A 27,761-nucleotide genomic window follows, 5' to 3' on the forward strand; every position below is an offset into this window, starting at 1 on the left:
TAAGTATGGAGTAGGTGAGTCCACCGTGGATGGCCAAATCTGGGTTACGGTCCCCAGAAGTTGGTTGGTAGATTCCACTAATCCTGAAATGTGTGGAGTTGTACATTTTGTGAGGCTTTTGAGAACCTCAAGTTTAAATGATCCCAGGTTTGGCTTGCTAAATATGCTTTCCACTATGCATACAGGAGCTACAGTCCAACCTGAACAAGCATGTGTTTTTCAGAGCCATTAGAAGAGTCAGGCTTTGATTGACGATTCATTGCTGCATTGGCTATGCAATAGCTATCACTCTTGCACCTGGCCCAGGCAGGAAGCTCTCAAACCTTTTGGACCAGAATGTGGGGAAACTGTGAATATTCATAGGAGGAGAAAAAAGGATGGCAAAGTAGGCTGTAAGAGAAAGGACTGTGGATAAAATAGCAGCAGACTTTTGCTGAGTTATATGTATTGCACCGACACTGAAGGGCAGTTAACGTGTGAACTTCACATCCTCCCCTCTGATATCTGTGCAAACTTCCTACAGGAAGGCAGCAACTGCAGACTGAAGAGATGAGAAAATCCTCTGTTTATATCCCTACAGGAAACACCATAATTTCTGCCTGTTTTTTGTTGAGTGCTAGATGTACAGGGAGAGCTAAGCAGGAAGCACTTGCTCTGTCGTTGTCTGGCTGGGAAGAAGCTCATACATAGGGATGGAGGTTTGGCAGGAGCCAGAGAGGTTTGTGGCTTGTCAGAGCATCCCTAGAGAAAGGACAGGCCCAGACTGAGTTTATCTCAGACCTGAGAGTAGCCATTAACCCGGCAGGAGCAAACCCTGCAAAGAAACAGTGATGCTCAGAGCAGGCTAATTAATAACTTGAGGCGCTGGAAATAAACCCGGTTGTAATTGTGTCATGTTTGCTTTAGAGCTGTGATTTTTGGCCTGTGCCGCACTTGGACGGGTTGACAGTGCAGAGTGGTCTGGCTGGAGGTCCTTGCTGAGAGTCACCGGAACAGGTCAGGAAGGTGTTTGAGCAGTCGCGGCAGTGGCGTGGTCTGGTGTGCAGAGGCACGTAGAGGGCAGCAACCTGCCAGCGCTGCTCCAGCCCACGGGTCATTGCCAAACACGGACTGGCGCGCTGCCCTGCGTGAGCTCGACACCGCTGTCCTTGATGGCATGTTTCCTGCGCGTTTCTCCCTTCCTACACACATTTCACCCTTCCTGCCTCTCATCGTAACAACAGGCACACTGTCAAGTTCCCAGTTGCTTACTGGGATTAACATAGTAGCTCTGATTTCTTAAGGCGGGGAGATTTCCTGGTTAAAACCATTCTAATTAAACTTCTATCTCTTATAATGCTAAAAATGCCCCTGTGTGAAAGGCAGCTGAATCTACTTGTAAAATGTCAGTGCCCCTAGACCTTTAATGGTCTAACAATAGTAAAGACAGTGCCTGTTCAAAGATACAGGACTCCAGACAAATGGAAGAAGGAACCAAATCTTAGCATCCCTCTGAATCAGACATCTTAGACAAAAATCTTCCAAGTATGAAACACATCTGGCTGCGTATTTGTCAAGTTTTTTATCGGCTTGAAATACACACACACACACAGAGCCCATAGCAAATCCTTTCCACTGTAGATCTGGGTGGGCACCTCTGTTTTCCTTTTAGGACTCAATTTTGGACCTGGGGAAAAGTGTTCTCAGTTGACAGGCCTCCAAGCAAGCCAGGGCTGGCCACGGAGGAGGGCAACAGCTGCACAAGCTTTAATTCCTCTCCCCACCCTCCTGTGCAAATGTGCCCCTCAATCCTGTCTGGAGGAGCCAGAGAGGAACATACAGCTCCCCTGCTTCCCTGCCAGCTCTACTGGCATTTCCTATTATGCAGCCAATTGCATGTTAGGCGCTGAGACCATAAAGTATTTTTTCATGTGGGCAGCTGAGCAGTGGTGGAACTAGAATCTCTTTTGGCCACAACCCCCCCCCCCGCAGATGTTCGTGCTGCTTTTCTACCCCCTCTTATGCAACACGCCAGGCATTTATGATAATTTACGGCCACAGGAACCACTTCCTGCACACTGCTGGCAGCAAGTCTTCCCGGACTGCTGGCAGACATTGCACGGGGAAAAGGAAAGACAACGTGCAGGGGAAGGTGTTGGGAAGTAAAGGGAACCCTGTTCTCCATCAGCAGCTCCCAGAAGAGAGAGGGGGAGAAAAGCAGTGATGGCTTTGCAGATTTAGTGGAAACTAACTTCAGTTAGGAATTAGCAATGGCCTGCCCTCCTGAAGGTTAAAACAATTAAAGTGTCTGGAAAAGGTATTTTAATTTAAGACTTACCTTGAAAAAAACAAAAAAAGCTAAAGCAAGTATGAAAATAAATTAGAAACTAGGCAAAGATAAGAACAGAGCCTGCAGGAATCAAGTCTAAACAAAGGGCAGGGGCTATGCAGTGAGAAAACCACAAACGGCGGGGGTTGAAATGTAAAACCTACAGTTCACTGCGAAACATGAAAGATGCTGTTGTATTCCACACCTCCTCTTCCCGGGCGTAGCTGTCTCCACAAGGTGAAGGGCAGTAATGAATCAAGCTCCTTCCCTCTCCTCCTGTATTTTCTATTCAATTATTCGCAGGCTGTGCAAGTTCTGCTTTATTTCTCCTCTCCATATGCCGCACTCTCCTCCTGTTTTTTTTTTTTATTCCGAACTGTGCATTTGGCCTCTCTCCCATTTCTTTCTCCTCGGTGCATGCCCCCTGCTCTGCTAAGATCTGCTGTCTTTGTAACCTCCACTGTGCACATATGCTGGCTCTCCCTCTCCCCTCCCTGCCACCCCCCACCTTCTGGGCCATCAAGCGTCCCTTTGCTTCACTCCAGCATTTTTGCCAGGGGGCCCATCAGCCAGCCAGAAAAGGAACAATTTTGCTATGGCCACTGCTCCCGTTTTCATGCTGCCGGCTCCTCTCCACCGATCAAGGGGAACTCATGTTGCTCCCGTAGTACAGCTGATTGGTAGCGAAGGCAAAGATGGCTCTGCAGCTGCTTAGCAACTGGGAGCTGCTGTTATGCAGCAGCGTAGAAAGGCAATGGATGGCACAGCATTCGCTAATTCTGCGCGTTCTGGCCCACTTGGCTGAAAACCGTGGCTTAGTGGACCAGCTGGGGCACTCCCAACTGTCCTGTCAAAAATAAATCAAGATGGGGATCCTTAACTGCAGATTTGAGAGCAATGGCGACAATGTCAAGGGCAAAACTGTCTTGATCTTGTGTCGTACGTTGTTTGCATCACACCAGTTAGAAGAAACTGCTCCGATTTGTAAGCTACACTCATTCCGTTTGATCTTTGTCATCACTTTTCTGGCTGCAACATTTTATACTCCATCACTTATAATCAGAATGTTCCCTGTATGCGCTGCATTTGTTAAAAAGGCTCACAGGTCTCCAGCTACCATCGCATCTAGACTGTTTAATGATAGGTGTCCAGATACACAAGTATTTTAATGCATCAATATCCTTTTAGATTACTTATCTGTATCTTCATTTCCTTTTGATGCAAGTTCTGTGAGTGCCCAAATTCTTTAAATGGTACATTCTTTCCATTCTTTTTTTTGTAAGACTGTACTGTTTAGGCCATGAAGCACTGAACTGAAATATTTAGTAATTTGATGGCTTTAGAATGTTGATTAGAATTGCCAACCTTCTTGATTTATTTAATGATTTTTATAAGCTTGAAAGTATTCTAAAAAATAACTGGTTGTACATTCTGATGGGATCATAGCATTTCAATAGCAGCTGCATTTCAATAGGCAAGAAGCAACACAAAACATTCTGCAAGTCAGGTGTTGAAACAGCTTCTTTATTCCTTTATAGCTCAAGAATGATTAGATCTCTGAAAGCACTACCTGTCTTACAGAGGTGGCAGAAATAAAATGAACAGATACAGTTTAAAAAGAAACCAAAAAACCTAGCCCTGGCAAATATCCAACATGTCCATCAAAAGTTGTATGGATCTTAAACAAAATAAACGTTTGTTCCACTATTGGGTATCACCATACATTTCTTTGCACCCAGGCAGCCAAATAACACAGCAGACTAGTGATTCCCTGTCATTGTTCAATGCTTACATCCCCTGCATCCTCAGAGCATGTCGGGACACAGGTGAAATCTGTCAGGAGATTGCTTATTTTGGCTGAGGAATTCCCTAGACAGATCAACTGCTGTTCTTAGGAAGAAATGAAAAATTTCACGGCAAAACAACTGAACAGGCAAATACCCTGTCCATATTACTACTCAATATTCCTTTGATATTCTTAGCCTGGTTTCCTAAAAATAAAACAGTCTAATGTGACTGTGTTGTTCTATGTCATTTTTCCTCTCCTTCCTCCAATCTCAATCAAATTTGGCAGTGGGGAAGTCGTCCCAAACGTGTTTAGGTCTTGAATGAACAGCTGAGTAGAGTATGTAGTAGAGGCACCACCTTGGTCTCAGGGAAAGGCAGGCAGAACTCAGCCCTTGCCCGTACCAAGGGGCAGTACCGCTGCCTGGTTGGCCCCTGTGGAGCTCCCAGCCAGCACATCACCCCTTGCTCAGCCAGACAGGGCAAGCAAGACTGGGAAAGAGCTGGAAGATTTGTCAGGGGGCATTTATAGACACAAATCCATGGGAGACAAAACTTCATGAGCTTAGCTGCTGAGAGAGAAACTGTTTTAAGAAATTGCAAGGTTTGGTGGTAAATGGTAATAGCACTAGTAGGAGATTTCTGCAAGAGGGCTGACGTGCCAAACTTCAACCCCTGTGAAACATTTACATGATTATGAGTAGGAGAATGTAAGAGCAAGAAGGCATTATCAAATGGATTAGAATCCATCTAACAGGAAGGTCTCAAAATGCAGTTGTAACCACTGTGTCCTACAGCTGTCATCTTTCTTTTATGGGTCCTGCAACTACCTGTTTGGGCCCTACATTATTTAATGGCTACGTTATAGACACCAGGGCAGGCAAATGTTGCAGTGCGCCTCCTGGCTCCCTTCCAGCTCCTAAGCTGGGCTTTCTTCTCATTAAACTGGGGTGTGGCAAGAGGATGGTGTACATCCAGATCTCCTCCTGACACAGTATTGACACAGCTGAGGTGTACACACACCCAGAACCAGGAAACTCCTACAGTGGAGACAGAAGCAGTTGTTTATCTGGAAAAAAATACCAAATCATTACCAATCAAGTTTGTAGGTGACACTCAACAGTAGCAGGAGGGGGTATTAAAAAAAAAAGCTCATTGCAAGCAACAATGCTGTCTAAGGACTTGGCCTTTTCAAGAGGGCCAAGTGTAAAGCCATAGATAAAGAACAAAGAGCACAAACCAATGGGACGGAGGTGCCATCCCAAGGAGGAGAAGATCTGAGAGGAGCTGTGCTGGCAAACCAGCTGAACATGGGCTGGTGTAATCCCTGGATGCCTAACAGATACATCTCAGCCAGGAGGGCTGTTGGCGCGGGTACGATCACCGCTGATTGCTCTGTCCCCCCCCCCCGATCAAAATGGTGAAAAACTGGAGTGTTCACAGGGAACCGCGACAGGAACAATTACAGGATTAGTAAAGATGGACCCAAGGGGGAGCTCTGCAAGTCTGCAATGGGAGTGTTAAATGTTCAGTTGATCAGCCTGTACACAGCTACACGGGGACAGAAATCTGGTAATGGAGCATTCCTCTGTCAAGCAGACTGAGACACAGCAACATCCAGAAACTGAAAGCAGAAACTAGGCAAGTTTAAAAAGGTACTTTGATTTCTAGTCTGTCCGGTAGATTTTGATGGAAACAATTTACTAACTCTTATTTTACTCTCTCTCACAGCCCATTTTAAAATGAAAATCTGATGTTTTTCTAAGATGCAGGTATGCTGCAGTTAAATTCTTTCAAATGAGAAAAAGCAACAAATTCACAAAAATCTTATGACCTCCATTATGCAGGAAGTCGAACCAGATGAACCTAGGTCTCTTTTGTCCTTTATAATCTATTAATCTAGTTTCCTTGCACAAGCAGTGGATTGTAACATGAAAATCTTCAATATAAAGGATTCTGTGTACAAGCCAGTCTAAAACAAAATGTTGTAAACAGTCACGATCATTGTTTGGCAGAACAGCTGCATATTTTTTATTTCACTTTGCCTCTCAATCTAATTTGCTCTTGTTGCAACACTTTGCCAAAGAAATTAAATCACTTCTTATTGATAACAGACAGTGAAATAATTAGCATAAGAGTTTTCCACTCAACAATGCAGGGGAGGGACGCTGTGGGCAAGAACAAACCCCTTTGCTTCAAGAATGTGCATAGAGTCACCACAAGCTGTTCAGAGAAAAAAAATCTTTTTTTTTTTCTCCCTTTCCCCTGAAAGATCTCTTTCTTTCTCTAAAGAGTCTCACGCAGTAAACCAGGGTCAATCTAACTCAAGTATGAAAGTCTGGTTTGACCTTTCTGGGATTTAAACACGCTGTACCAGAACATTTAGCTTTTCAGATACGAGGTTCAGCCATGAAACCACCCACTCTGAGAGTGCAACCGGTCTCAACTGCCTTGGTGACTTTTAAACTACATTGAACGTTATAGTCATTTAGAAACTCTAAAAACGGAAATAAATTTTCAGCTCAGACTTACAAAAACATTTCCAGAAGTGCTGAAGACCCACACAATTCACTGGGTCCGCACGGCGGGCTCGCTGTACAACGCCTGCTGCCCCAGCAATTTCTGGCCCTGGTTTGCACGTACGCGGTGCCAGGCACACGCTTTAGGACCTCTCCCAGCTGGAGCAGTTCATGGATTCTACCATCGGGAACGGCCGTCCTGAACAATGATTAATTGCAGACAAAGATCATAGTCCTGGAAAAATGCGCAGAGATGTGCAAGTACAGACAAAGCTGCCTAAGCTCCCACAGTATTATGGTCTAGCTGAATCGTTTCAAAGCCTGTATTAGGCAGAGCTAGTTTGCTTCAGGGTTAAATAGACCAACGTTAAGGTTTAAATGCAGATATTACTAATATCCAAATATCTATTTAAACATATATTTTAAATCCCAGGAAAGTTATTAGCCGATGCTGTTTAAATCTGCTTTTATCACTTTACGTGCTGACTTAACTCATTATGATGCAAGCTGCAGAAACGTTTTCATTACAGTTCAAAAAACCCCTGCAAAACCAAGAACAGATCTACACCGTACTTTGATCTACACGTCGCCTGTTTCGGCCATTTCCAGGAAGCTAAAATGCTTTTCACCTCTATTGAGAAATAGTAGAGGAGCATTTTAATGGCGTTTAGCTAAGAATAACGTCACCGCTTCTTCCAAGTTTATTAGCAGATTATTATTTAAAGCCATTGTAAACCAGGAAAGCAGTCACACTGCTGGCACGAGCAAGGGCCAAGCGTTCAGAGATGGTCTGGCCGGACAAGGCGCGTCTCGCAGGGACCGAGCGGAGGGTCTGGCGGCCGCGGACCGCCATGCCTCCAAGCGCCGCAGCCCCGAGCGTGGGGCACAGAGCGCGGAGGTAGCGTTTTAAAGCCAGCCTGGCAGTGCGGAGACATTCCCCCCCCCCCCCCCCCCCCCCATGGAAACGTGTTATGTTTTGTGCGGACCGTTTGTCGCTTGTTCTCGACAGAGCCTGACCCGGTGAGGACCGGGGCGGGGGGGGGGGGGGACGACGACGGGGGACGGGACACACAAGAAATGAAGAGCTGAGCGTTAAGCCCTCGCGTCGTTGCGAAAGGCGCAGGCTGCGGTGCCTCCTTCGCGGCAGCACCCTGCTCCCTCGCAGGAAAACACCCCTGAGCCTCGGCACATACCACAGCACAGGTTTTACAAACCCACGGAGCGGCTGGTCCTGAGCCGCAGGAACTGGCGGGCAGGGCGCACCCTGCCCGGCACATGCCGCTCCCGCAGGCAGCCTCTGCCAAGTAGCCACTTACCTTCTCCCTCCCACAGGGTCCGCAGGACGGTCCTGCTCTAGCCTTACCAGGGAGGCCACCTCTCTACAAGTGTTTGCTTTTCCTCCCTGTCCTGCCCTCTGAAGTGGTTGCTCAAGCCAGGCTTTCCTAGCTCACCTAATTTGGGTCTGCAGTGGAGCACAAGGCTTGTGAAGCTCCGAAATAACCCCCACGCCTCCACCCAAAGCGAGCTGCAGGAAAATCTGCTCGGGGGGGGGGGGGGAAAGAAAAAAGGAAAAAAAAAAAGGCACATGTAACACCTCAGACGGCCATGGCGGCTCGTACTGCAGCACGGCAGCCGGCTCCGCGCCAGCTCAGCCCCGGCTGCGGGCCCGGGGAACTCGGCGCTGCAGGCCGGCCGGGCCGAGCCATCCCACCCCGGCTGCGGGCGGGAGGAGGCAGGGCAGCGGCTGCCCCGGCGGAGCGGCTGGGCGATGGCGGAGGGGGGTAAAGCCCAGGAGGGGCAGGAGAAGGAAAACAACAAAGAGCCATGTGACGAGCGGCGGGGAGCGGCGGCCGCGCTCCCCCCGGCGCGTTGGCGCGGCGCAGAGCAGCCCGCTCCAGGCGGGGAGGCTGGCGACGCCGCCCTGCTCCTCCCGCGGCCAGCGCTGGCTGCTCATTTGCCTGGCTTCCCCCCCTCCATCCCCCACAACTGCCTGTTTTGTTTGGGGTTTTTTTTGAGGGGGGGGCTGTTGTTTGTTCCTCTTAATTTTTTTTTTGTTCTCTGCATTAGGCTACTTTCATCTTTTGGTATTTATAAAAGCAAGCGAGTGGGAGGCTGCGGCGGGGGGAAGGGAGGGAGGCGGGGGACGGGCGGGCGGGCGGCGTTATTTATAGACACCCAGGGCTTCGCCTGCATTATGCGAGCTGCCTTTGTCCTCCCTGCCCGGCCGGGCCCCCCCCCGGGCCGGGTTGGAGCGCCGCCAGCCCCGCCGCCCGCAGCGCTGCCTCCCGCTGCTGCAGGGCGCTCCCCGGCGCGGCCATGTTGTGCGCGGCAGCGGCGGAGAGAAAAAACCGCCAGGCGCCCCGCTCCCTCCTCGGCTTCGCCTTCCACAACCCCTCACAAAGCGATGGGGGAAGGGGGGGGCGGGAAAGGGGAGAGGGGGGGGGGGGGGGAAGACCAAAAAAAAGGCCATTTCCCTCCAGTGATCGGGACGCGAGGCGCCGCCAAGCAGTGAGGGAGAGCCCGCCTCGCCGCCGCCCCAGCCCTGAAGAGAACGCGGCGCCGAAGGAGAAGCCATGATGGCGGCTACCCTCACACAACATGGAGCGCGACCGGGAGCGCCCTGCCCGCCGTCAGCCGCCCCTCCCGGCGCCCGGGACACGGTGCTTCCGCAGGCTTTCACATAATAAAACCACCAGACTTCGGCGGGGAGGCCATTTCATGGGCTGGGTGGCTGCACTAAAGCACAACTGCTGTGAATATCAACTGCGTCACGGCTCTCCAACTGTAAAACTCAGGCTGCAAAGGGTCCCTCACTTGGAAAGAAACTCCCTCATTTTGGATTTACTTCCAGACCTCCTTTTTCCCCCCCTCTCTCCAAGTCACTGCCTCTCGGTATGAAGGATTTTACAGTGCTTTTTAGTGAGACATCCGCCATTAAGACTCACCGTCTTGAAAAACACCCCCCCCACTTTGTTGCCTTTTTTTTTTTTTTGTCGAGCTTCTGTAATTAGACGGATAAAACATGTAAGGGATCCCTACCACCACCACCGCCTTTTCGCCTTTTTTAAAACCAACCTCAGTAACATCTTACTGTTCGCAGGCAGATTTTTCTTAATTTTTTTTGTGCGTTCAGTTTAACAGCCACGTAACGCCTGCAATGGATTCACGGCGTCTCTCCGCAAAAAAAAAAAAAAAAAAAAAAACAACCCACAGGGCTGCGGACGACCAAGCGCTTTGTGCAGAAAAAGAAATCCCTCCCTGAAAAATAGACGTTTCAGAGACGCTGTTAGATGTATCTGAGGAGAAGGAGATCGCCACCACTCCTAAAGACGACCATTAGGATCTTTCCACCCAGGACAATAACATAAGCCGCACAGGCCTGGTCTATATGTTTCTCTGCAAGGGCAAAAGGGTTTACTTACCCGCGCACCATAGTTGAATGCAGCTCTGAAGGTGAAGTTGTTAACGCTTTTTTAAAATAACGGCTATAAATACATATGATCTGGATCACCACTTCTCTCGTAAGTTTGCAAGTCAAAGCGGATCTTGTTAAGATAGTTACGGATCTTTGTATGGCAGTGGTCTAGCATAAAAAAAAAAAAAAGAAAAAAGCTATAGAGAAAGTTGTCCAGCTATGTTGGCTGACCGTACGCAGCGAGGACTCTTACTCGAGGCTTAAATCTACCTTCCTGTGGCAGATTTACTCTGTACATAAAAAGGACATTCAGTGTTTTTCCACAGAGCACGCAGGCACTAAAAAATGTTCACCTAAATAGTTTTAGGCTGCACATGTTAGTGTGGAGACACCTGGTTAACATTTACTGGTTGTAAACAACTTTTAAGCATCTCTTAGCCAGATATTTTGCTTTATAAGTAAAATATTTCAAAAAGCATAAATTGGTTTAGATAAACAGACAAAAACATAAGACATGCAAATGAAGGCTTAGCAATAAGGACCACTTCAGTAACATTAACATGAAAACTACACTTAGCAAGGACAGAATGGATTGGGTACTTACAACGTAAAGAGGAAAGAAAGAAAAAAGCTTATCATAGTAAAATTGCCTTTTTTTTTTTTGCCAGAATTCACTATTCCTATGCCTATATTTAAAACATTACCTTATAAGCACCAAAGGAGTTAATAAAAATGGCCAGGAATCAAGTGTTTAATACAGGAAATACTCTTAAAATTTATTGTTCGGTCATCAGAGCGCTCTATAAAGCTTAAAAACCCCAAAAACAACAAAAAAATATTAAAAATAATGTATTTACTTTTTTTTGGCATTCGAAATTGTTAACTGCTGACATAGGGTGTGCCATGACCTAGTTACACAAGACAAAGATGGATCCCGAATCATAAGGGAAAAAAAAAATCCGCATTTTTTTTTTTTAAGGTTTGTTTGGTTTTTTTGTTAAAATCTTCCTTCTTCAGTGAGTCCTCTAGCGTGGTGCCAGACATTGACACCACCCCGAGCGCTCCCCGCAAGTGGACGGTGTGGATTCACATGGCGGATCCCCCTTTTGGAACAAAGGAAAAGCCCAGTTGGCCATTTCGCTCCATTGCAGAAAAATGGCTGCCTGGTCTGTTGGCCTCTCCTTAGCTGTCTGCTGAAGGATGTTTTTACACCGCCGTCTAATAACTCAAGCCCCATGGAAGCTGCTCGCTCATTGGCTGCGGCCGCCCCGCTGCCTTTAACCAGCCAATTGCCCGACCGCGGCCGAGCTGCCGCGGCCCCGCGGACCGAGCGCAGCCGCGCCATGCGCCCGCCGCGCTCCGCCCGTGCTCCGCGCCCCGGCGAGCGGCGGGGGGACCGCGCCGCCCGGCCTTTAATACCTAAAACAAAATGGAAGCTCCCCGCTGATTGGCTGCCGCCGGCCCCGGACCTTTAATAAGCAAAACTGCTCCCCCCCCCCAGCTCCCCCCCTCCCCCGGCCGTGTGTCGCCGAACGGCGGCGCCCCCCGCCGCCGCCACCCCCGCCGCAGCAGGGCGGCGAGCTCCGCGCTCCGCCCGCGGCCGCCCGGTCCGGGCTCGCTGAAGTCTTCCCCTAAAAAAACTTGTCCCACCTATAGGTCCATCTTGTTTAGAAACAGTTTGCGCTAAGGTAAATGCAGCGGGCAGATTCCACTCGCCCCCCCGCATGCCGTTAACCCCGGGGCGGGGAGGAAAAAAAAATAAACCCACCCCGGCGGCGGCCCATGCGGCGGCGCTCGGCGGCGGCGGGGCGGCGGCGGGCGGCCGCGGGCCGGGGGCTGCGCGGCGCGGCCGCCGTGAATGTGCAGGCGGCGGAGGGCGGTTAGGCGTTCGCGGCGCTCGCAGCGGTGTATTGTGGGAGGCCGCCGCCGCCAGCAGCGAGCACACACAATATGTGGTGGCTCGCGAAAACGGGAGGCAGGAGCCTGGCGGCCAGCCCGCGCCGGTAACCGGCCCCATGTGAGACGGGAGCTCGCCTTTCGCCGCCCGGAGACGATCGGCCGCCGAGCGCGATGTCTTTCCGAGAGATCAAGGCGGGGGAAAAAGCCAAGCACCCTGAAGATCATGGCAAAAAGCAGAGTTCAAGTGAGATTGGGTCTTTTTTTTTTTTTTTTTCCTCCTCCTCTCCTCCTCCTCCCTCTCTGCCTCTTGTCTGGCTGGGGTGGAGGGGGGGACCCGGCTGGCAATTCCCCCATTTTAGGGCTCGCTTCGCGGTGGATTTCCTCCTTGCCTGGGTGTGTAGAGCGGGCGGCTCGTTTAAAAAAAAAAAAAAAAAAAAAAAAAAAAAGAAGGGGTCTTTGTTGAATATTTTTTTAACTTTATGGTTTTCCGTGTGGTTTTATTTTTCTTTTCCCCTTCCCCCTTCCTCTCCCCCCTCCCTCCCCCCCCCCCCCCCGTCCAGGTTGGATCAACGGAATGGAGAACAGCACGCAAGCCAGCACTTCTGTCGAGAAAAGAAATCACCATTGGAGAAGTTACAAGTTGATTATTGACCCGGCTCTGAAAAAAGGACAGCACAAACTCTACCGTTACGATGGGCAACATTTCAGCATGTCTGTGAGTGGGGGGGGGTCGTGGGTTTCCCCCATTGTGTAGTGCCCCCCCCCCGCCTCCGTCTTACCGGCGTTTTGGGGGCTGGGGGTCCCTCCGGGTCGTGGTAATCCCTTCCGTAGCACATGTGTGTGGAAGGGGGTCTGGGGGGACACACACAGCCACCAAAGTTACCGCCACCTGACACTGTGTATTCAACTGTCAGGAGCCCAAGGAACCCAAACCTGTGGCTTTATTTCTGTGTTTCCAATCTGTGTGCATTTCCCAGCAGTATTGCAATTTGACACGTGTGTGTATGTGTGTGCGTGTGCGCTTTCCCTTGAGACAGCCCGTGCTTCCTTGGGGTTTGTTTTTTCTTTTATTTGTGTCTTAAATTTCAAGCCCTGTTATTGCTGGTTTTGTGCTTTTTCTCCTCCTCCTCCCAGAACCCGGGAATTGCTCCTGTGGATTGTGTCAGGGATCCCAGAATAGGGCGAATATGGACCAAAACTAAGGAGTTGGAGCTGTCTGTCCCCAAATTCAAGGTACCACCCCCGACTTTTGGGTTTAGCTCTGTATTCTTGTTTATCCGGGAGCGAAGCTTCAGTTCCAAGTAGTTTAATGGACCGTTTAAATGACAGTCATATTCCTATTAACATTAGTATTTGGCAAACTGTTTAACAATAATCCTCTTCTATAAAGATAACGAGAAATCAATGCATCTGTCTAACGAGATCACTTGAAGGTTTTGGAGCTGTGTTTTGGGGGCTTCTCGGGTGGGGGGCAGTGGAGGGGGGCTCTCTGCTGACAGTACTGCTCAAAATACATATTTGTAGCCCAGAAAGGAGCCGGTTTCAATGAATGGCTGCAGCGGCAGAGGCTCTACTCTGCTCCAGGGTTCATCCCAGAGCCTTGGAGGCAGTTTTCTTTCCCTGAAGTTTGCAGGATGCTTTAACCCTCTCCCTCCCGTGCCATCCTTATGCCTTCCCCCACGCTCACTAACGATGACAATTATTTTTATTGCCCCCCACCTTGTGCCCATTTCCAGATTGATGAATTTTACGTGGGGCCAGTGCCTCCCAAGCAGGTCACCTTTGCCAAGCTGAACGATAACATCCGCGAAAACTTTTTGACCGACATGTGCAAGAAATACGGTGAAGTGGAAGAGGTGGAGATTCTCTACAACCCCAAGAACAAGAAGCACCTGGGCATTGCCAAAGTGATCTTTGCCACTGTCAAGGGCGCCCGGGAGGCCGTCCAGCACCTTCATAACACCTCCGTCATGGGCAACATCATCCACGTGGAGCTGGATACGAAAGGTGAGGGGGCACATTTTGGCCTCACTTGTTTGTGGTTTGCAGTGCCCCTGCCCGTCCCTCTCCTAAAATGAGAGGCTGTTGCAGACCGCAAGGGCTCGGCGATTAAAAAAACGAAGGGAGTGCTCCTGTCCCCCTGCGAGCGGGTCTGGTTTCTGGGGCCTTTGCAAGTCACGTGGAGCCAAATGTGTTGTCTGTTGCTAGGAGACAGCCCTGTAATTTGCAAAATGCTGCCATCCTGCCCGTCCCCTGCCTGTACCCTGCCCCGTCCCCTGCTCTCTGCCCTCGGAGGCCTCCCGTGCCCTCCATCTCCGTGTCCCAGGCTGGCCCTGCTTGGCCACCTCCCGGGGCTGCCGGACCCCATGGCACCTGGCTTTTGCAAACTCGGGATTTTGGGGCAAACCTTGGGGTTCCTGGGACCCAAATGTCTGGCTTCTGGTGGCGGCAGCGGGGCTCGGTGCTATTCTCTGCGTGCCTGGCATTTCATTGATACTTAGCAGCAAACTCGAGGCTGGCAGCAAAAGAGTGCACACGCAGCACTTGTCAGTGTGTTCGCGAGTGTGTAAGTGTGAGACTGTCTCTTAAAGCGACAGGAGCTCCGAGTCCTGGAGGTAACCGGCTCTCGGCCCCAGAGCCCAGCCCTGGGGAGCCCAATAAAGTTTCTGGAAGTACGAAAGCATTGCATTTCACCGCTTTGTCTTTTCTCTTTCCTCCAAGCATGTTAGTGAAGGGCTTTGCTAAAATGTGCCTGAATTTTAGAAAATGTCTAAAGCTGACAAGGTGTAGATCAGTTGCCGCTTGTACTTCTTCATTCCAAACATGGCATTTCTAGTTTAAAACTGACTTACTGCACTCTTTCTTGGGAAGAGGACATTGTTAACACCATTTTCTTAAAAACGCTGATATTTTTGTTCTGTGTTAAAAGGTTTCAACAATTTAGTGCACAACCTATACAGCACTTGGTGCACCACGTGGTAAGAGGGTATAGTAGGACGTTTATTGACATTACTGATCGCCGTTAGAAGAATTGCAGTAGTAGAATAATATTTTCTATTGTGAGCTAAGCTTGACCTTACATATGTATATTTTGAAATTCTAGTATCATTAATTTTTACAGACAGGCTCCTTCCCCTGCTTACTTTGAAATTCGAAGGTAAAAATTACATTTAAGAACAAATTAACCATTTGTAGATTTAATAATGTAAGCTAAAGCAGGCTCATAAGTGGTGGACATCTTAATGAGAGGCATTTTAAACAAGCTGATCGTACTACATTCCTCCTCCTTCTCCTCCGTTTATAAACTACTTTACAAGTCTTGAACAGACAGCTGTTCAAGAAAGTTAGCTGCGCATCAGGGAAATGAGGGGGTTTTATGCTTCTGTTTCTTGGGAGAAAAGATCGAAGTCTTAGTTTCAAACTGCATTTTTGTTTTGTTTGCCAGCTGTATGCTTCTAATGTATTTTTTTCCCACAGTTGCATCTCTTTCATTCTAAAAGAGTAAGACTGTCAGTGTGCTATAATCTGTCAGAATCAAGTAAAAAATGTTATTCCTAAAATAGCATTAGCAGGTTAGGAAATTCTTAAAATATATATGTATAGTTTTCAACATTTCCTTCTAGTATTCAGCTTTTCAAGAGAATGAAAGGTTGGTTAACTTGGTTTTCATAGTCTAGCAAATTAAATATTAGGAGCAAAAGTGTCATTTTATCTGTCTGGCCAGAGCACAGGCATGGGAATCTGGAACTAAAAAACCCAGTCTCCTCATCTAAGCCAGGCTAGTTTAAAACAACTTCTCTGCCTCAGTTTATCCATCTACAGAATGGACACACTTAATAGTTACCTGTCCTTAGAGAAATAGATAGGAATCGTTTCACATTCATAAACCTCTTTGAAAATGAAATTGTAACTTTTACTGCATTATATTGGGGATCTAGGAAGAATTATCAAACTTTCTAACAATTACTTTGTATTTATTTAAAAACAAGTTTTAAAGCATTTCATATCCACGGCGTTGTCTTATGGGGGGGGCAGTGTGTGTTAATATTTCAAGCATCACTTTAAGCTCTTGTCTTGAAGAGATCTATTTTGTCATGACTTTAGTTGAACTAAAACAGTTTACATAGTTGAGGATGTGGCTCAAGACTTCGTGAAATGAGATTTGATAACCAAATAACCTCATATGCAGCATTTATTCAAGATAAATGAGTCTTTTCCAGTGTGCAGAATCATGCTAAGGGGTGCTTTGCTTCCAAATTGCACGGAGTGATTCACAGGGAGTTTGGGGTTTGGTCCTGCAGGACTTCCTCATGAAAGGAGTCCTGTTTCGGGAGAGATCTTGCCTGAATTAATTTTCTGGGCTCAGGTTCTGGGTCTGTCCGTTTTTCTATGTATTCTTTATCTTTCAGAGCAAAATACAGACAGTTTCGGGGTCTAATTCTGTTGCCTTTGAAGCTGATGACAGATTTCTTACAGACTGCGAAATAAGTAGGACTGGGGTTTTGTAGTAATGAAAAATCCAATATTAAGAAACTGGGTCTTTGTAGAATTTAGGAATGAAAAGGCTAAGGCTCAGTAGCAGTCTGTGGGACAGTTTGCTTCTGTGGCTTTTATTCTTCGAAGGATGCCATTGAGCACAATTTAAACTGGGGGTGGGTGGGGGGGGAAGGATTAGTCAGTGTCATTTTGGAAAAGCAGCATTAACGGTTTTGTCCTCAGCGTTCCCATGCATCGTGTTTGCATTAATAACAGCCAGTTTCTACTAGCAAGGTGTGTTTGGAGGGTTTTCTGAAGTGGCTCATGGTGTTGGCAGAGGCTTATCCCTTGGGTGAGAGTTTCACTTCTCAAATCTGCAAGCTATTTGCTTGGCACTTTGGAGAGGAGGGAAACTGCTGCTCTCCAGAAAGCATGGTAAAGAGCAGAGCTGCCAAAAGCAGGCTGTGAAGAGCAAAAAGGATTTAGAAACCTCCTTGTCTTGGCTGGAGAAGGGAGTGTCTAACTTCACTTGCCCAGCAGATTATTTAAAAATGATCCCTGCAAGCCTCAGAGGTGATACCTACTCCTCTGTCACGCAGATGCAGCAGGCTGGGAGTGGTAGCAGGGTCATATGGGTGTCAATATGTATTTTTACATAGGCTGTGTTATTTCTGTTTAATCAACTCTTCCACTGTGGTCTGTGCAGGTGAAACCCGCATGCGATTCTATGAACTGCTCGTTAATGGTCTTTACACTCCTCAGACCCTGCCTGTAGGCACCGAACAGGATGCGTCGCCAACTGTGAATGAAACTCTCCAGGTATGTTTGCTTGGCTTTTTTTTTTTAAGAATAACTTTCTAGAAAAATCAGAACAAATGCATCACTAATGCTAGTGTTTCAACACTTTTAATTTAGCTTCTTTTTTTTGTCTTGCCATAGTTTCAGTGGATGTTACTAATTCACATTTAAATATAACTTGCTCATAACTGCCATAGCAAATGTAACTCTCTGCGAATGCAGTGCATGTGGCTAATCTGTATGCCGGTGTCTGCATGGCGTGGTAAGTGCTTTTTGTCTTTTGGAATGAAAAATACCTACAGAACCGACAGTATGTGCCCTATTAACATTAGAAATTCCTGCAGTTAAGAGGACTGGTTCAGATATGTCCCTGAGATGAGATTATTCCCTTGAAGTCAGGGGGAATGATTTACAATGGTACATTTGGCCTAGCGTCTGCAGTATGTAATCCTTAGTGCGTATGTTCTTCAGACTTGCTTAAAGGCTAAAAGAGGGAAGATGTCAAATCTTGAATAGTGGCATCAATTTTCCAGAATCATAATTAGTCACTGGAATCAGTTGTTAATAAAAGCAGTGGACAGAATTCCTGAGGGCTTCCAGGGGTCCCTCGATATTTAGGGTACGATTCTCTAAACGGCTTTGTAGTTATCTGCTCCCCTGCGAACCCCACTGGGATGAAGGGACGAGGGGGAAGTGAAGCCTGTTTGTGTGAAGTCATCAGCCCCTTTGGCTTGTCTAAATGTACTTTGGCTCCTGATTGTGGCTTAGGAACCCACTTTAAGGCATCAAATTTGAAAGAAATTTGGCAGAGATTTTTTTTTCTTCTTATCTCTACTTCTCTGCACTCTTATGACTTCTTAAAATGCCATAATGTCATTAATTCTGTGATCAGATGTTTTCAGGACAGGTAAGAGCTGTACATTGAATGTGAAAATCCCATTGATCTGAAAAAATAAAATTCTCCTCTTCTCCCACCAACTACCCCAACAGCAACAAGGCAAAACCCCAGTATCCTCTTAACAAAATTGTAAAAAGGATGATTCTTCCTTACCTCCCAGCAAGGTGTTTTTAAAGGCAGGAGGGAGGCAAGTAATAATTTTGCTGGGAATCTGCTATGAGCAGGGCCTGGCTTTTCATTTCTGCTGGTTACAGCACATCTCAAATAAAAATAGACAGATTTGTTTTTACTCCTTTTTCAGGGTTAACAGCAAAACACTTAATTGATGGTATCCCCCAAAGCAGTCCCTGCTGTAATTATCTTTAAGATTGTTTCTCTAGATACTGTGTTCGTGTATTGTATTATTATCCTGAATTGATTTTTTTCCCCAATTACCACCAAATTTATTGCTTTGTGGGTAACTTTAACTGTTTGCATCATGTTCTTGTCACTAGAATCTGCCAACAAGCTTGTTTGCTGTTGTAGTTTAGTAAAATACTGACATTTGCTTTCCCCCTCATGCAGAACAGCAAAGACCTGACAGTTCTGTGAGCTACAATCCCTGCCTCCAGGCCATATCCCAACCCCACTGAAAAACAATCCACATCACATCTACACCAAAGGTGCAGAGATGTGGATTTTAGCAGGAAGCACGTGGCTGGTTCCTGACCCTTTCTGTGGGTTTTAGAACAGTTGAAGAAACTTTCCTGATGTCCATGTGGTCATGGTCTCTAGGGGTCACACCAAGAGCAAGTCCACACTATCGAGTGGGTGAGATGTGTGCAAGTGTAGCAGGCAGGTGAAAGCTCAGCTTGGGTTTGATGGTGCTGGCATGTTTATAAACAGGTTGTTTTAAGGGTCTCTTTACCTACCTGTGCTTGGGAGAATAGCAGCCAGCCTGGAGTCTCATCAGTTAGCTATCCCGGTGTGCTTTTGGGGAGTTGGAGCTCAGTCCCGCCTCTCTTGCTACCAGGAGGATTCTCACTGAGCTCTTGCTTTGCATTATGGAAAATTGGTTCTGGCGCTGATGATTAGTGTGGCACTGTTATGACTCAGCAGAGTCTGCGTTGGAGCAGGGCTGCTCCTAGAAACCCCCTGAATGTTGCTGTGAAGTGAGTTGCAGAACAATTACTTGGCTGCTCTGTAGGCTTGTAGGATTTCAGTTTCAAATGCCATAATCAGTAGTGCTCTACCTGAGCATTTGTCTTTGGGAAGGCGTTTAAAATGTGTTTTTAGCAGTTGAGAACTTTTTGTGCCTTTTATGCCTGTAGCCTTCTCCCTTGTTGTTACAGATGAATGTTTGGTAGAGAGGGTGGTGGGTCAGCTCCCTCAGTTGGACCAGCACAAAGCCCTGCTGCATAGGTTTGGTTTCAGGCTGGCAGTTCGCTGATTTGTATGTTTTGATTTGTTTAAAAAAAAAGTTAAATTGATAATTTCATATCTCAGAATTTTCTTAATTATCTTTCCTATTTGCAATTTAGACAAGCCTTACATAGTTGATAGAAATTGAAGCTCTTTTAGCTAAAAGTATTGTGCAGGTCTCCTGTTCACCTGATGCTCTTGGGTGTAGCTTATAAGGAATACTGTTGTATCTGCTTTCTTCTTCCTCCTCTTATAGACAAGTTCCTCTTTGCTTGCTGCCTTCTTTTAAATCAAAGGGAACTGTTAATAATGGATAGTGGTTTGTGTTTTCAGGGATGCTGTAACCTATTTTTTTTTGCCATGGAAATCAGTGCAAACTCCTGGGTATTCAGCTCCTCTGAAAACCAAACGGATTAGACAAATATCTTTTATATCAATATCTTGAAACTGTGTGTTTAGGTGCCTTTCTTCTATTTTTATAGTTGACGGATTCCCTGAAGCGCCTGAAAGACAGTAGCCTTTCTTCTGCGGGATCATCTGTTACCCCAAACAGTAGCACGCCGTTTTCCCATGACACAGCCTATTCCAGCTGTCGGCAAGACACCCCAAACTCGTACAGCCAATTTACCCCACAGTCCCAAGGAACACCTCACACCCCACGGTTAGGGACGCCGTTTTCCCAGGATTCTACCTATTCTAGTCGTCAGACAACGCCTGTGTACCATTTTGGGCAGGACAGTGGGTACAAACCCAGGAGACATGAAACAAAATTTACAGATGCCTACAACCGTCGACCGGGACATCACTATGTTCATAACTCGGCAGGTGTTTACCGAGGGACGGAGCATCAGTTTAGTACGTACAAATCCCATCAGCAGGAGCCAGTTCAGTTCTCTCACACTCCTCCCCTGAGCCACTCTAGTTCTTCGAGCTACAAATCTGCCTTCTCTCCCTACCAAGCACCAGCTGTATTTCCCCAATCTGATGAGCAGCAGTTTCCCCAAACTTCCAGGGAAACAGAGTACCGAAGACCTGCGCCACCTCCCACTGAGATGGTTGTGGAAAGCAGCACTGCCACTAACATTGATTTTGTCCCGGTGAAGGAGAAACAGGAGGAGCCTCCGCCCTTGCCCGATTCGAACTCTGTTCCTGAACCGAGCACAGCATCCTTCTCTCAGACTCCAGAGAGAAGTGAGACCCCCGGCACCCCCACCATGGAGTCCGAAATGCAGCATAACAGTTTGGACTCAAGGATTGAGATGCTCTTAAAAGAGCAGAGAACAAAGTTACCCTTTCTTAATGAGCATGACTCAGATAACGAGGTCCGAATGGAAGGTAGCCCTATCTCCTCTTCTTCTTCCCAGCTCTCTCCCATCCCAATGTATGGTTCAAACTCTCAGCCCGGTTACAGAGGTCAGACGCCTTCCTCGCGCCCTTCCAGCACAGGCTTGGAGGACATTAGCCCGACGCCGTTACCTGACTCTGACGATGATGAGCCCATCCCTGGGACGGCTTCTCTGAGTCAGAATTCCCGGGGGACGTCAGAGGCCAGCATGACTCCCATTGATCAGCTGAGCAGGACCTCCAAAATTGAGACCTCGGAGGCTAAAGAAATGGTGCCTGGTGACCAGACTCCAACATCAGAAAAAATGGACGAGGTAAGTGAGCTGGAACCGATTTATGAAGCTCCATGCATATCCCCAGAGCTGGACAGGGCAGGGTGTCTCTCTTTTCTTTTAGTGTCGTTAGAGCGTAGGGTTTCTGGTGGCTTTTTCTTTTACTCAAGGCAGCTGGAAATGAGTTAGACGTGACACAAAGTGATGGTCTTAATCAACTTGCCAGTCTCTAGTTTTCCTTGTTTATAATAGCAGCCTGCTGCAATTTATAGCTTCAGGAGAGCTCAAGGACTGCACAAGCCACGGAAGTTTGGCCAGTGCTCATGCTGTGTGAATGTCCTGAGTGTCAACAGACACTTAAGCCACTAGAGGAGTTAATCGAGCACTTTCTGCCATTGCTTTGGTCCCTGAGCGTGGGTGCGTATGTATGCACACACTTGCTTAACGGGGCTTTCATGTTACGCCAAAGTATTGAATGTATACTTTGTTTGATAGCTCTCCAGCTATTTATGCCATCTGGTTTGAACGGGAGACAGTTGCTGGGTTTTAATACTCGCTTTGCTCAGTTGAATGGACGAGGTAGTTGGCTTGTGGGGGATGTGCTCCACTGAGTCTTCCAATAATAGAGCGGAGCTTGCTGCCTCTGCTGGGGCATTTGTGGCTGAAGGGACAGTGAGAGCTTAACGGTGTGGAATGGTGCCAGCAGACAGAGAAATTACGTTACATGGTGTGTCTGTTTGGGAGGTCTGTTGCAACAAATGTGAGTATCGCTGCAGTGGACGTGTCGGTCCTATTCTGCTGTGTCAAGGAACGGTCAAAATACAGATCTTTGCAAATGCCAGACCCATTCTCCTCAGTGTTTATAATAGTCATGCAAGCTAAAGAAACTGCTGTCCCTGGTGTGTAAGAACTCTGCAATAAGGGGACCTCAACCATCCTAGAGGGCTGGTCTTCTGTAAATGTCCCAAATGTGGTAGATCAATTTAATTTACTCATGAAAGTTTGCTGGGGTTAAGCTGGCAGAATTGATTTCCCTTCAGTGGTCTGCAGTTGTGAGGTTTTCACTCAAGAAGCGGCTGCATTTCAGGAGAGGAGGAGCTGCTCCTGTAGCTATAGGCTTTGCAGAGTGCTTAACTGGAGGAAAAGCGCTGCAGCAATAACATAGTGCAGGTCTCAGTGCTAAAAAATTGTAACTGTACTGGATATTTTGTTTTTTCTACATGCCTTTACAAACCTGCTTGTCCTTGTAGTTGCCAGTTTAGCCTTTGAAACGATTCAGCTGCTTGAGGTCTCATTCATCATCTAGGCTGGCCCAGGCTCCCCTCTTGGGAGGCAAGTCCCTGGCTGGTGGGACCTGATGATGTATTAATTAGGAATGGAGTTTTGATTCCTTGAGCTCAGTCTGGCAGGCTTAAGAGGGGATACTCTTAGTTTGTATAAAAAAATGAGGAAGGCATCCCTCATCTCCTTGCCATTCTGGGCTTGTATCTGCTGTCCTTACTCTTGTGCAAGTGGGTTGCAGCCAATTCTGAGCATGTTTAGAAAGATGGATGAATGCCAGCATGGTATGTGGGGTCAGGCATTTTCTGTAGCTGAGATCAGCATTGGGGGACTGGCTGGGATGTTATATTTGTAGGTTGTGATATGGGGCAGCGGCATGTTGACGTTGAAGCCCATGTTAAGTCTTTGTCTCCCCTTAATGAGATACTGCTGTCAGAAGTTCATGTCGATGGTTCTGTGATACAAAATTATATAAATGCCTCAATCCTCTGCAGAAGTCAGAAAGGTGGTAGCAGGGTCTCCAGGCAGGTCATTCCTGCCTTAATTGTCTCCTCTCCCCAAAAAAGTTTGATATTTGTTGTTGGAGCTGTTTATTCAACCGTCCTCTTGGTTACAAATCACACTAAGCTATTCTGGCATGTTTGAAAAGTTGCCTGCGCCTTTCATTGCTCCTTCTGATGCACAAAAAACGATCTCCATGTGTTTTTGCTTCCTTCCCCCACCCTTCTCCCCCCTCCCGTTTTTTGCTTTAGAAAAAGGCTCTCCTGGCTTCCCTCTCTTTTGCTGAAGGAGCAGAGCTGAACAGTGACTTAACATAGGCTGAAATTTGAGCTGCAGCTTTCCAACTGAGTTAGAGAGGGGCATTGAGTCTGTCTAAGGACTGGAAAGCTGAACCTCCGGCTTCAGCCTATTGTGATACAACTATTCAACTTCCAGTCCTTCAGAGAATCCTCCAGCAAAACAGGGAAGGCAGACCCAAGTATTTCTAGTGACTGTGTGGTGTGGGGAGCAGAGCAGAAATGATATATTAGCGTAGGCAGGGCTCATTAAGTATCATAAGGAAGCAATAAAGGGCAGAGAGTTTGAACTTCTTATTTACTTCATATTTGGCTCTTCAAGGGTCGGAGCAGCCCCAGGCCAGCTCTCTTTGGGCGGGTACTCTAGCTGGGAAAATCTTAGGATTCATAAGGATGCCAGCAAAGTTGCAGGGAACTTTTTCCTGAGACAATAGGTGCTTTTCAAGGACCTACTCCTATTTCCCATCAAAACAAGCACAATTTTTGTCAATGATTGCTAATACGGTAACATTTGTTCTATAGGTGAAGCGCTGTCAAATCGTCAGGCAAGTTAACCACCCCAGACTTGCCATAAGTAAAGGAGGTACAGCCAAGCCCCAGCAATTGCTCTGATTTATCATGCAAGACCCCGGAGTTTGATTTCAAGATCCGGTATGATACTCCTAAGCCAGAGCTTGGCAGGGAGTTTGGGTGTGGGAGAGGAAGGGCTGTGCATCTGTCTGCAACACCTAACTCCGACTAATCTCAGAGCAGTGATTATGGTCTGCAGAGAAAGTCCTGCTAAGCTTAGCCAAGGGACGAGCGCTGAGAGGTGGAACAGAGCGGGATGTGGGCAGTACGAGGTAAGAGGAGAAAAGGGATCCTTTACAAACAGCACAACCTGCCAGCCAGGAAGACAAGGCAGAGAGGGCTTTTTCAAGAAACTAGAAGATGGCAAGGAAGGAAAACAGCCGCATTGTTATTTTAGGAAAATTTTTGAGGGTAGCAACGTACAAACTTTCCTTCCTATGTTCCTGAGAGATAACAAGGAAAGAATTGTAATAATTTCTTTTTCACAGGTTCTTTGCTGTTTCAGAAGTGCAAAGGTTAAGTAAGTACAGTTTGACGTTTTGACATCCCATTTGAGCCAGGTCTTGTTTTTGCTTGGCTTGTTACAGGAAGAGGCCCTGCCTGTGTGCACTGAGGAGGGTAACAGGATTATAACAAGTCACTGTTGTATATTGATGATGCCTTTCATGTTTCAGCTTATGAACATATTAGTTTGTGTGCATAGCCAGTGTGTAATAGGAAGACCGTATGATTGACAATGGTCTCTTTCCAGATTTATAAGTACAAAAGTACTTTTTAATTGGGGGATCAACAGACCCCTGTCTTCATGGTGGTTTGGCTAAGCACCTAGTTACTGTGGTGGGAGGGGTGCCCTAAAAATGCCAAAGATAATCATAAAAATAAAGATCCTGAAACATGAATGAGGTGAGAGCAGTTCTCCTGCTGCTTGCTGTGAATTTTAGCAAGTGGTTTGGGGAGCAAACTGGAAGTCACACAGTGCACAGCAGCCCTAGAGACCCCGAAAGCCACTGCTGTCACCAGCACCCCTCACTGTCTCACTAGGCTATTGTGAATGTTTTTAATGCCATGCTGGATGCTGAGGTGCCTCTTACAGAACAGCATCAACAGCCCTGTGACAAGCTGTGTGTGTGCAGCAGATCCTCTTGCAGTTACCCGGGGAGAATTTCTGAGCTGCGCTTACACATAGATGAGGTGGGTCAGGCTCAGCCCTACAGTGAGCTCTGCTGAAGTCCCTGAGGTTACATCTGGGCTGAATTTGCGCTTCGCATTGAAGTTTCTTCGGGTTCTTGTGTGGTCGCAGCTAGAACTGGAAGAAATTTATGTTGAAGTGTCACATTGTCCCTCCGGAGCCTTAGCAGGATGTGATAACATTCTCCACAAGATATTGCATCGTGTCTTGTGCCGCTCCATGCTGCTGCATCCCCATCCAGACCGGGCTGTGTTTCAGTAGCTGGTAAATGATTCCCCTTTCCTACAAAGCCAAGTTCAACTTCCAGTTGTCACGAGCGCCTGTGAGAGAAAGCAGTGCCCTGATGCTGTCCAGGCAGCGAGAGGAGCTGCAGGGAGTTTCTCTGCCAGCAGTACCTGCAGCAGTTGCCCCAGGAGCGGTCAGTGCCCTTTGGAGCTGTGCTGTGCAGGAGCGAGTCAGTCTCTGCCTGCAGAAGGATGCTCTCTTCTCCTGTACCCTGCTCCCAGCTGTGGATTGTGTGGGGTCGGAGGCAGCAGTGTGTTTCTGGGACATTGACAGCGGGTTAGATGGAGCCTCCTAAAGATGAACCCAAACGCACTCTACTGAGGCATGTTTCTGGGCTGGAGAGTGCAGAAGTGATTTATTCAAGGTAAATGCACATTAAGGTTGAGAAGGTAGAGTCTTAAGAGCCAGGAAATTTGATACCTTGGTTTCCACAGTAACTGTGCAAGAGCCCTTATGCCCATAAGTAGCTGTTATGTATGTGTAATATATATGGGTACACTTGGGATCCAATTTACAGCTAGAGTGGGATCCATGATTTCTGGAGGAAGACGGGGGAGTAGATGGTGGGGAATGGTTGCTCTGAATGTATTTTTTTAATTGAAGAAGGGAGAAAAACCTGAGACCTGTGATTTATGCCCAGTCTCATAAACACTTTTTCAAATTTTCCTGCCTCCTAAGCTCTTGCAAATGCGATCATGCCTGACAGAACCAGTTCCTAATGGAAACTCAAAAAATAGGTATATGTTATGATCATGAATTTCCAGAAATGCAGCCAGCCAATGCCCAGGCAGCAAAGATTTGGATGACTGCTGTGGTTTTACATGTGAATTACACCAGCCATGCTAAACCTGTGAAATTAAAATGAGAGCATGCTGCTTAAACTGTGGGTTCAGTTCTGCCCTCCCTGACCCATGCAGCAGCAAGAAACTACAGGGACTTCAGGGGATCTTGTGGAGTTTAAGCTTGTTCAGAAAAGAAAGACAGCACACAAATCCCTCACAACGTGATTTAAATATGACACTACACTGGACCCTTTTGAGAGCTCAGAGATCTGTTCGGCCTCCGTGTCCAGAGGAGGGAGCACGCTGGGGCAAGACTGCAGCCCTACATCCTCCTGGGGATGCTCAGGGCTGAGGGTCAGTTCCCATGTAACCCGGCCAAGGTAAAGATGTCCTGGCTCCCGAAGCAGTGGAAATGCAGGGTGTTGTTATCTTACGTTTTTTTTTTCAGAGCTGATACTGGAAGACCACAGGCAGGGACTGTTTCCTTGTACGTCTAGTTCATTTACCACATGACAACCTGCTGCTCCTACAAAAATTTATACACAGTAGAGAAGTCTGTTCGTGTTTGCTAAGTTGTATTTCACTTTTGACTTTTTGTATTTGGCTCTAGTTTGATTCTTGGAGTGCTCGCAAGGCTGGTGGTTAGCAGAGCAGAGGGCTTGACCAGCCAAATGGGTTCAATATAGGAGGCAGCGAGGGCTTGACCAGCCAAATGTGTTCAATGTAGGAGGCAGCAAGAGGTAACAAGCTCAGTGTCAGTTTTTACAGTCACTTTTTCAGAGCAGAATTGCATAGGATTCACCTGGTGTTCCTGGTGATGCACCCCCTCATACATATATGCTCATAGGGGGGAAGAAAACTAAACGGAGAAATACTTGACTGTTTATGGTTTGGGTTTTTTGGATACCTAACAACTTCAGTAGAATGAGAGAACGTTTCTTGTTGATAACAGAGCTAGAAATGGTGAAATGCTCTGGAGTGTAACTGAAAAATAGAAAGCAGGCTGTGGTTGGGAGGCTGAGTGGTTCTTTCACTCTCTCATACTAGGCTAAGACTTTGAGGCTTTTGCATTTTGCATACCTAATAGAAATGACATTGCCATCCCTTTTTATAAATCACTGTTGCTGATTATACTCTTGCCACTAGCTCAGTTCGTTCTCTGTTTTGCCACCAGTGACGTTCTGTAAATTTTCAGTTCCTGGTGGACTGGGTATGTATAATTGAATTGCTTGTTAATAGGCAGAGCAGTGCTTATTTTGTGTTTATGTAATCTATAGATGCTCTGCTGCGCTGGAAACTTAGATCCAAATTACAATGTTTAACCATAGCATATAGCTTATGGCGGAATAATATTTGCAATTCTGAGCTCTGCAGACCATTTACAGTTGGAGAGCCCTTGGCATCTTCCTTTTGCTGCTTACAGAGTTCTTCCTATTCTTTTAAACACTCAGGTTTTAGCAGTGACGATATTGAATGTTCAGATGTCATAAATGCAGGCTGTGAAGCCTCACATTGAAGTGACACGTTTTCCTCACAGTTTCTCAAACCCATTATCATTCTAGTTGCATTTTGCATCTGATGGTTGTGAAAAGTGACCAAGGGAATGCAGACAAGTTACTGGATGGCAGTGTGTGTTGCAACATGCAGTGACACTGAGAAAATGTGCCAGTGTGTTAGGTAATCAGTAGAAATATTGAGAAAATAATTGCTGTTAACATATTGTGCTGGCAGCCGCCAGAACA

At 47.0% G+C, this 27,761-nt stretch overlaps 2 protein-coding genes across 7 annotated transcripts in view; one reads left to right on the top strand and one right to left on the bottom strand.

Annotated features, from left to right (window-relative positions):
* The window catches only part of RHOF (ras homolog family member F, filopodia associated), a 28,871-nt gene extending 17,541 nt beyond the window's left edge, over window positions 1–11,330 (bottom strand). For 4 of the 6 annotated variants that reach the window (XR_012996537.1, XM_076352651.1, XM_076352655.1 and 1 more), the window contains exons 1-2: window positions 10,732–11,330; window positions 10,035–10,195 (exon numbers count right to left, since the gene is read on the bottom strand). The gene's annotated coding sequence lies outside the window, so the exon portion shown is untranslated. Of the gene's footprint in view, window positions 1–7,928; window positions 8,151–10,034; window positions 10,196–10,731 lie in introns of those variants that run through there. The other 2 variants (XM_076352652.1, XM_076352654.1) reach the window with 2 other exon arrangements.
* A 652-nt stretch (window positions 11,331–11,982) lies between these two features.
* SETD1B (SET domain containing 1B, histone lysine methyltransferase) overlaps window positions 11,983–27,761 on the top strand; it is a 50,483-nt gene continuing 34,704 nt past the window's right edge. Inside the window, exons 1-6 of the mRNA XM_076352858.1 lie at window positions 11,983–12,170; window positions 12,487–12,641; window positions 13,061–13,159; window positions 13,663–13,933; window positions 17,109–17,221; window positions 19,982–21,157. Coding sequence (XP_076208973.1) covers window positions 12,098–12,170; window positions 12,487–12,641; window positions 13,061–13,159; window positions 13,663–13,933; window positions 17,109–17,221; window positions 19,982–21,157 — 1,887 coding nt within the window. The 5' untranslated portion in view covers window positions 11,983–12,097. The remainder of the gene's footprint in view (window positions 12,171–12,486; window positions 12,642–13,060; window positions 13,160–13,662; window positions 13,934–17,108; window positions 17,222–19,981; window positions 21,158–27,761) is intronic.

The sequence above is a fragment of the Aptenodytes patagonicus genome, chromosome 15, assembly GCF_965638725.1.
Source record: "Aptenodytes patagonicus chromosome 15, bAptPat1.pri.cur, whole genome shotgun sequence".
NCBI classification, from domain to species: domain Eukaryota; kingdom Metazoa; phylum Chordata; class Aves; order Sphenisciformes; family Spheniscidae; genus Aptenodytes; species Aptenodytes patagonicus.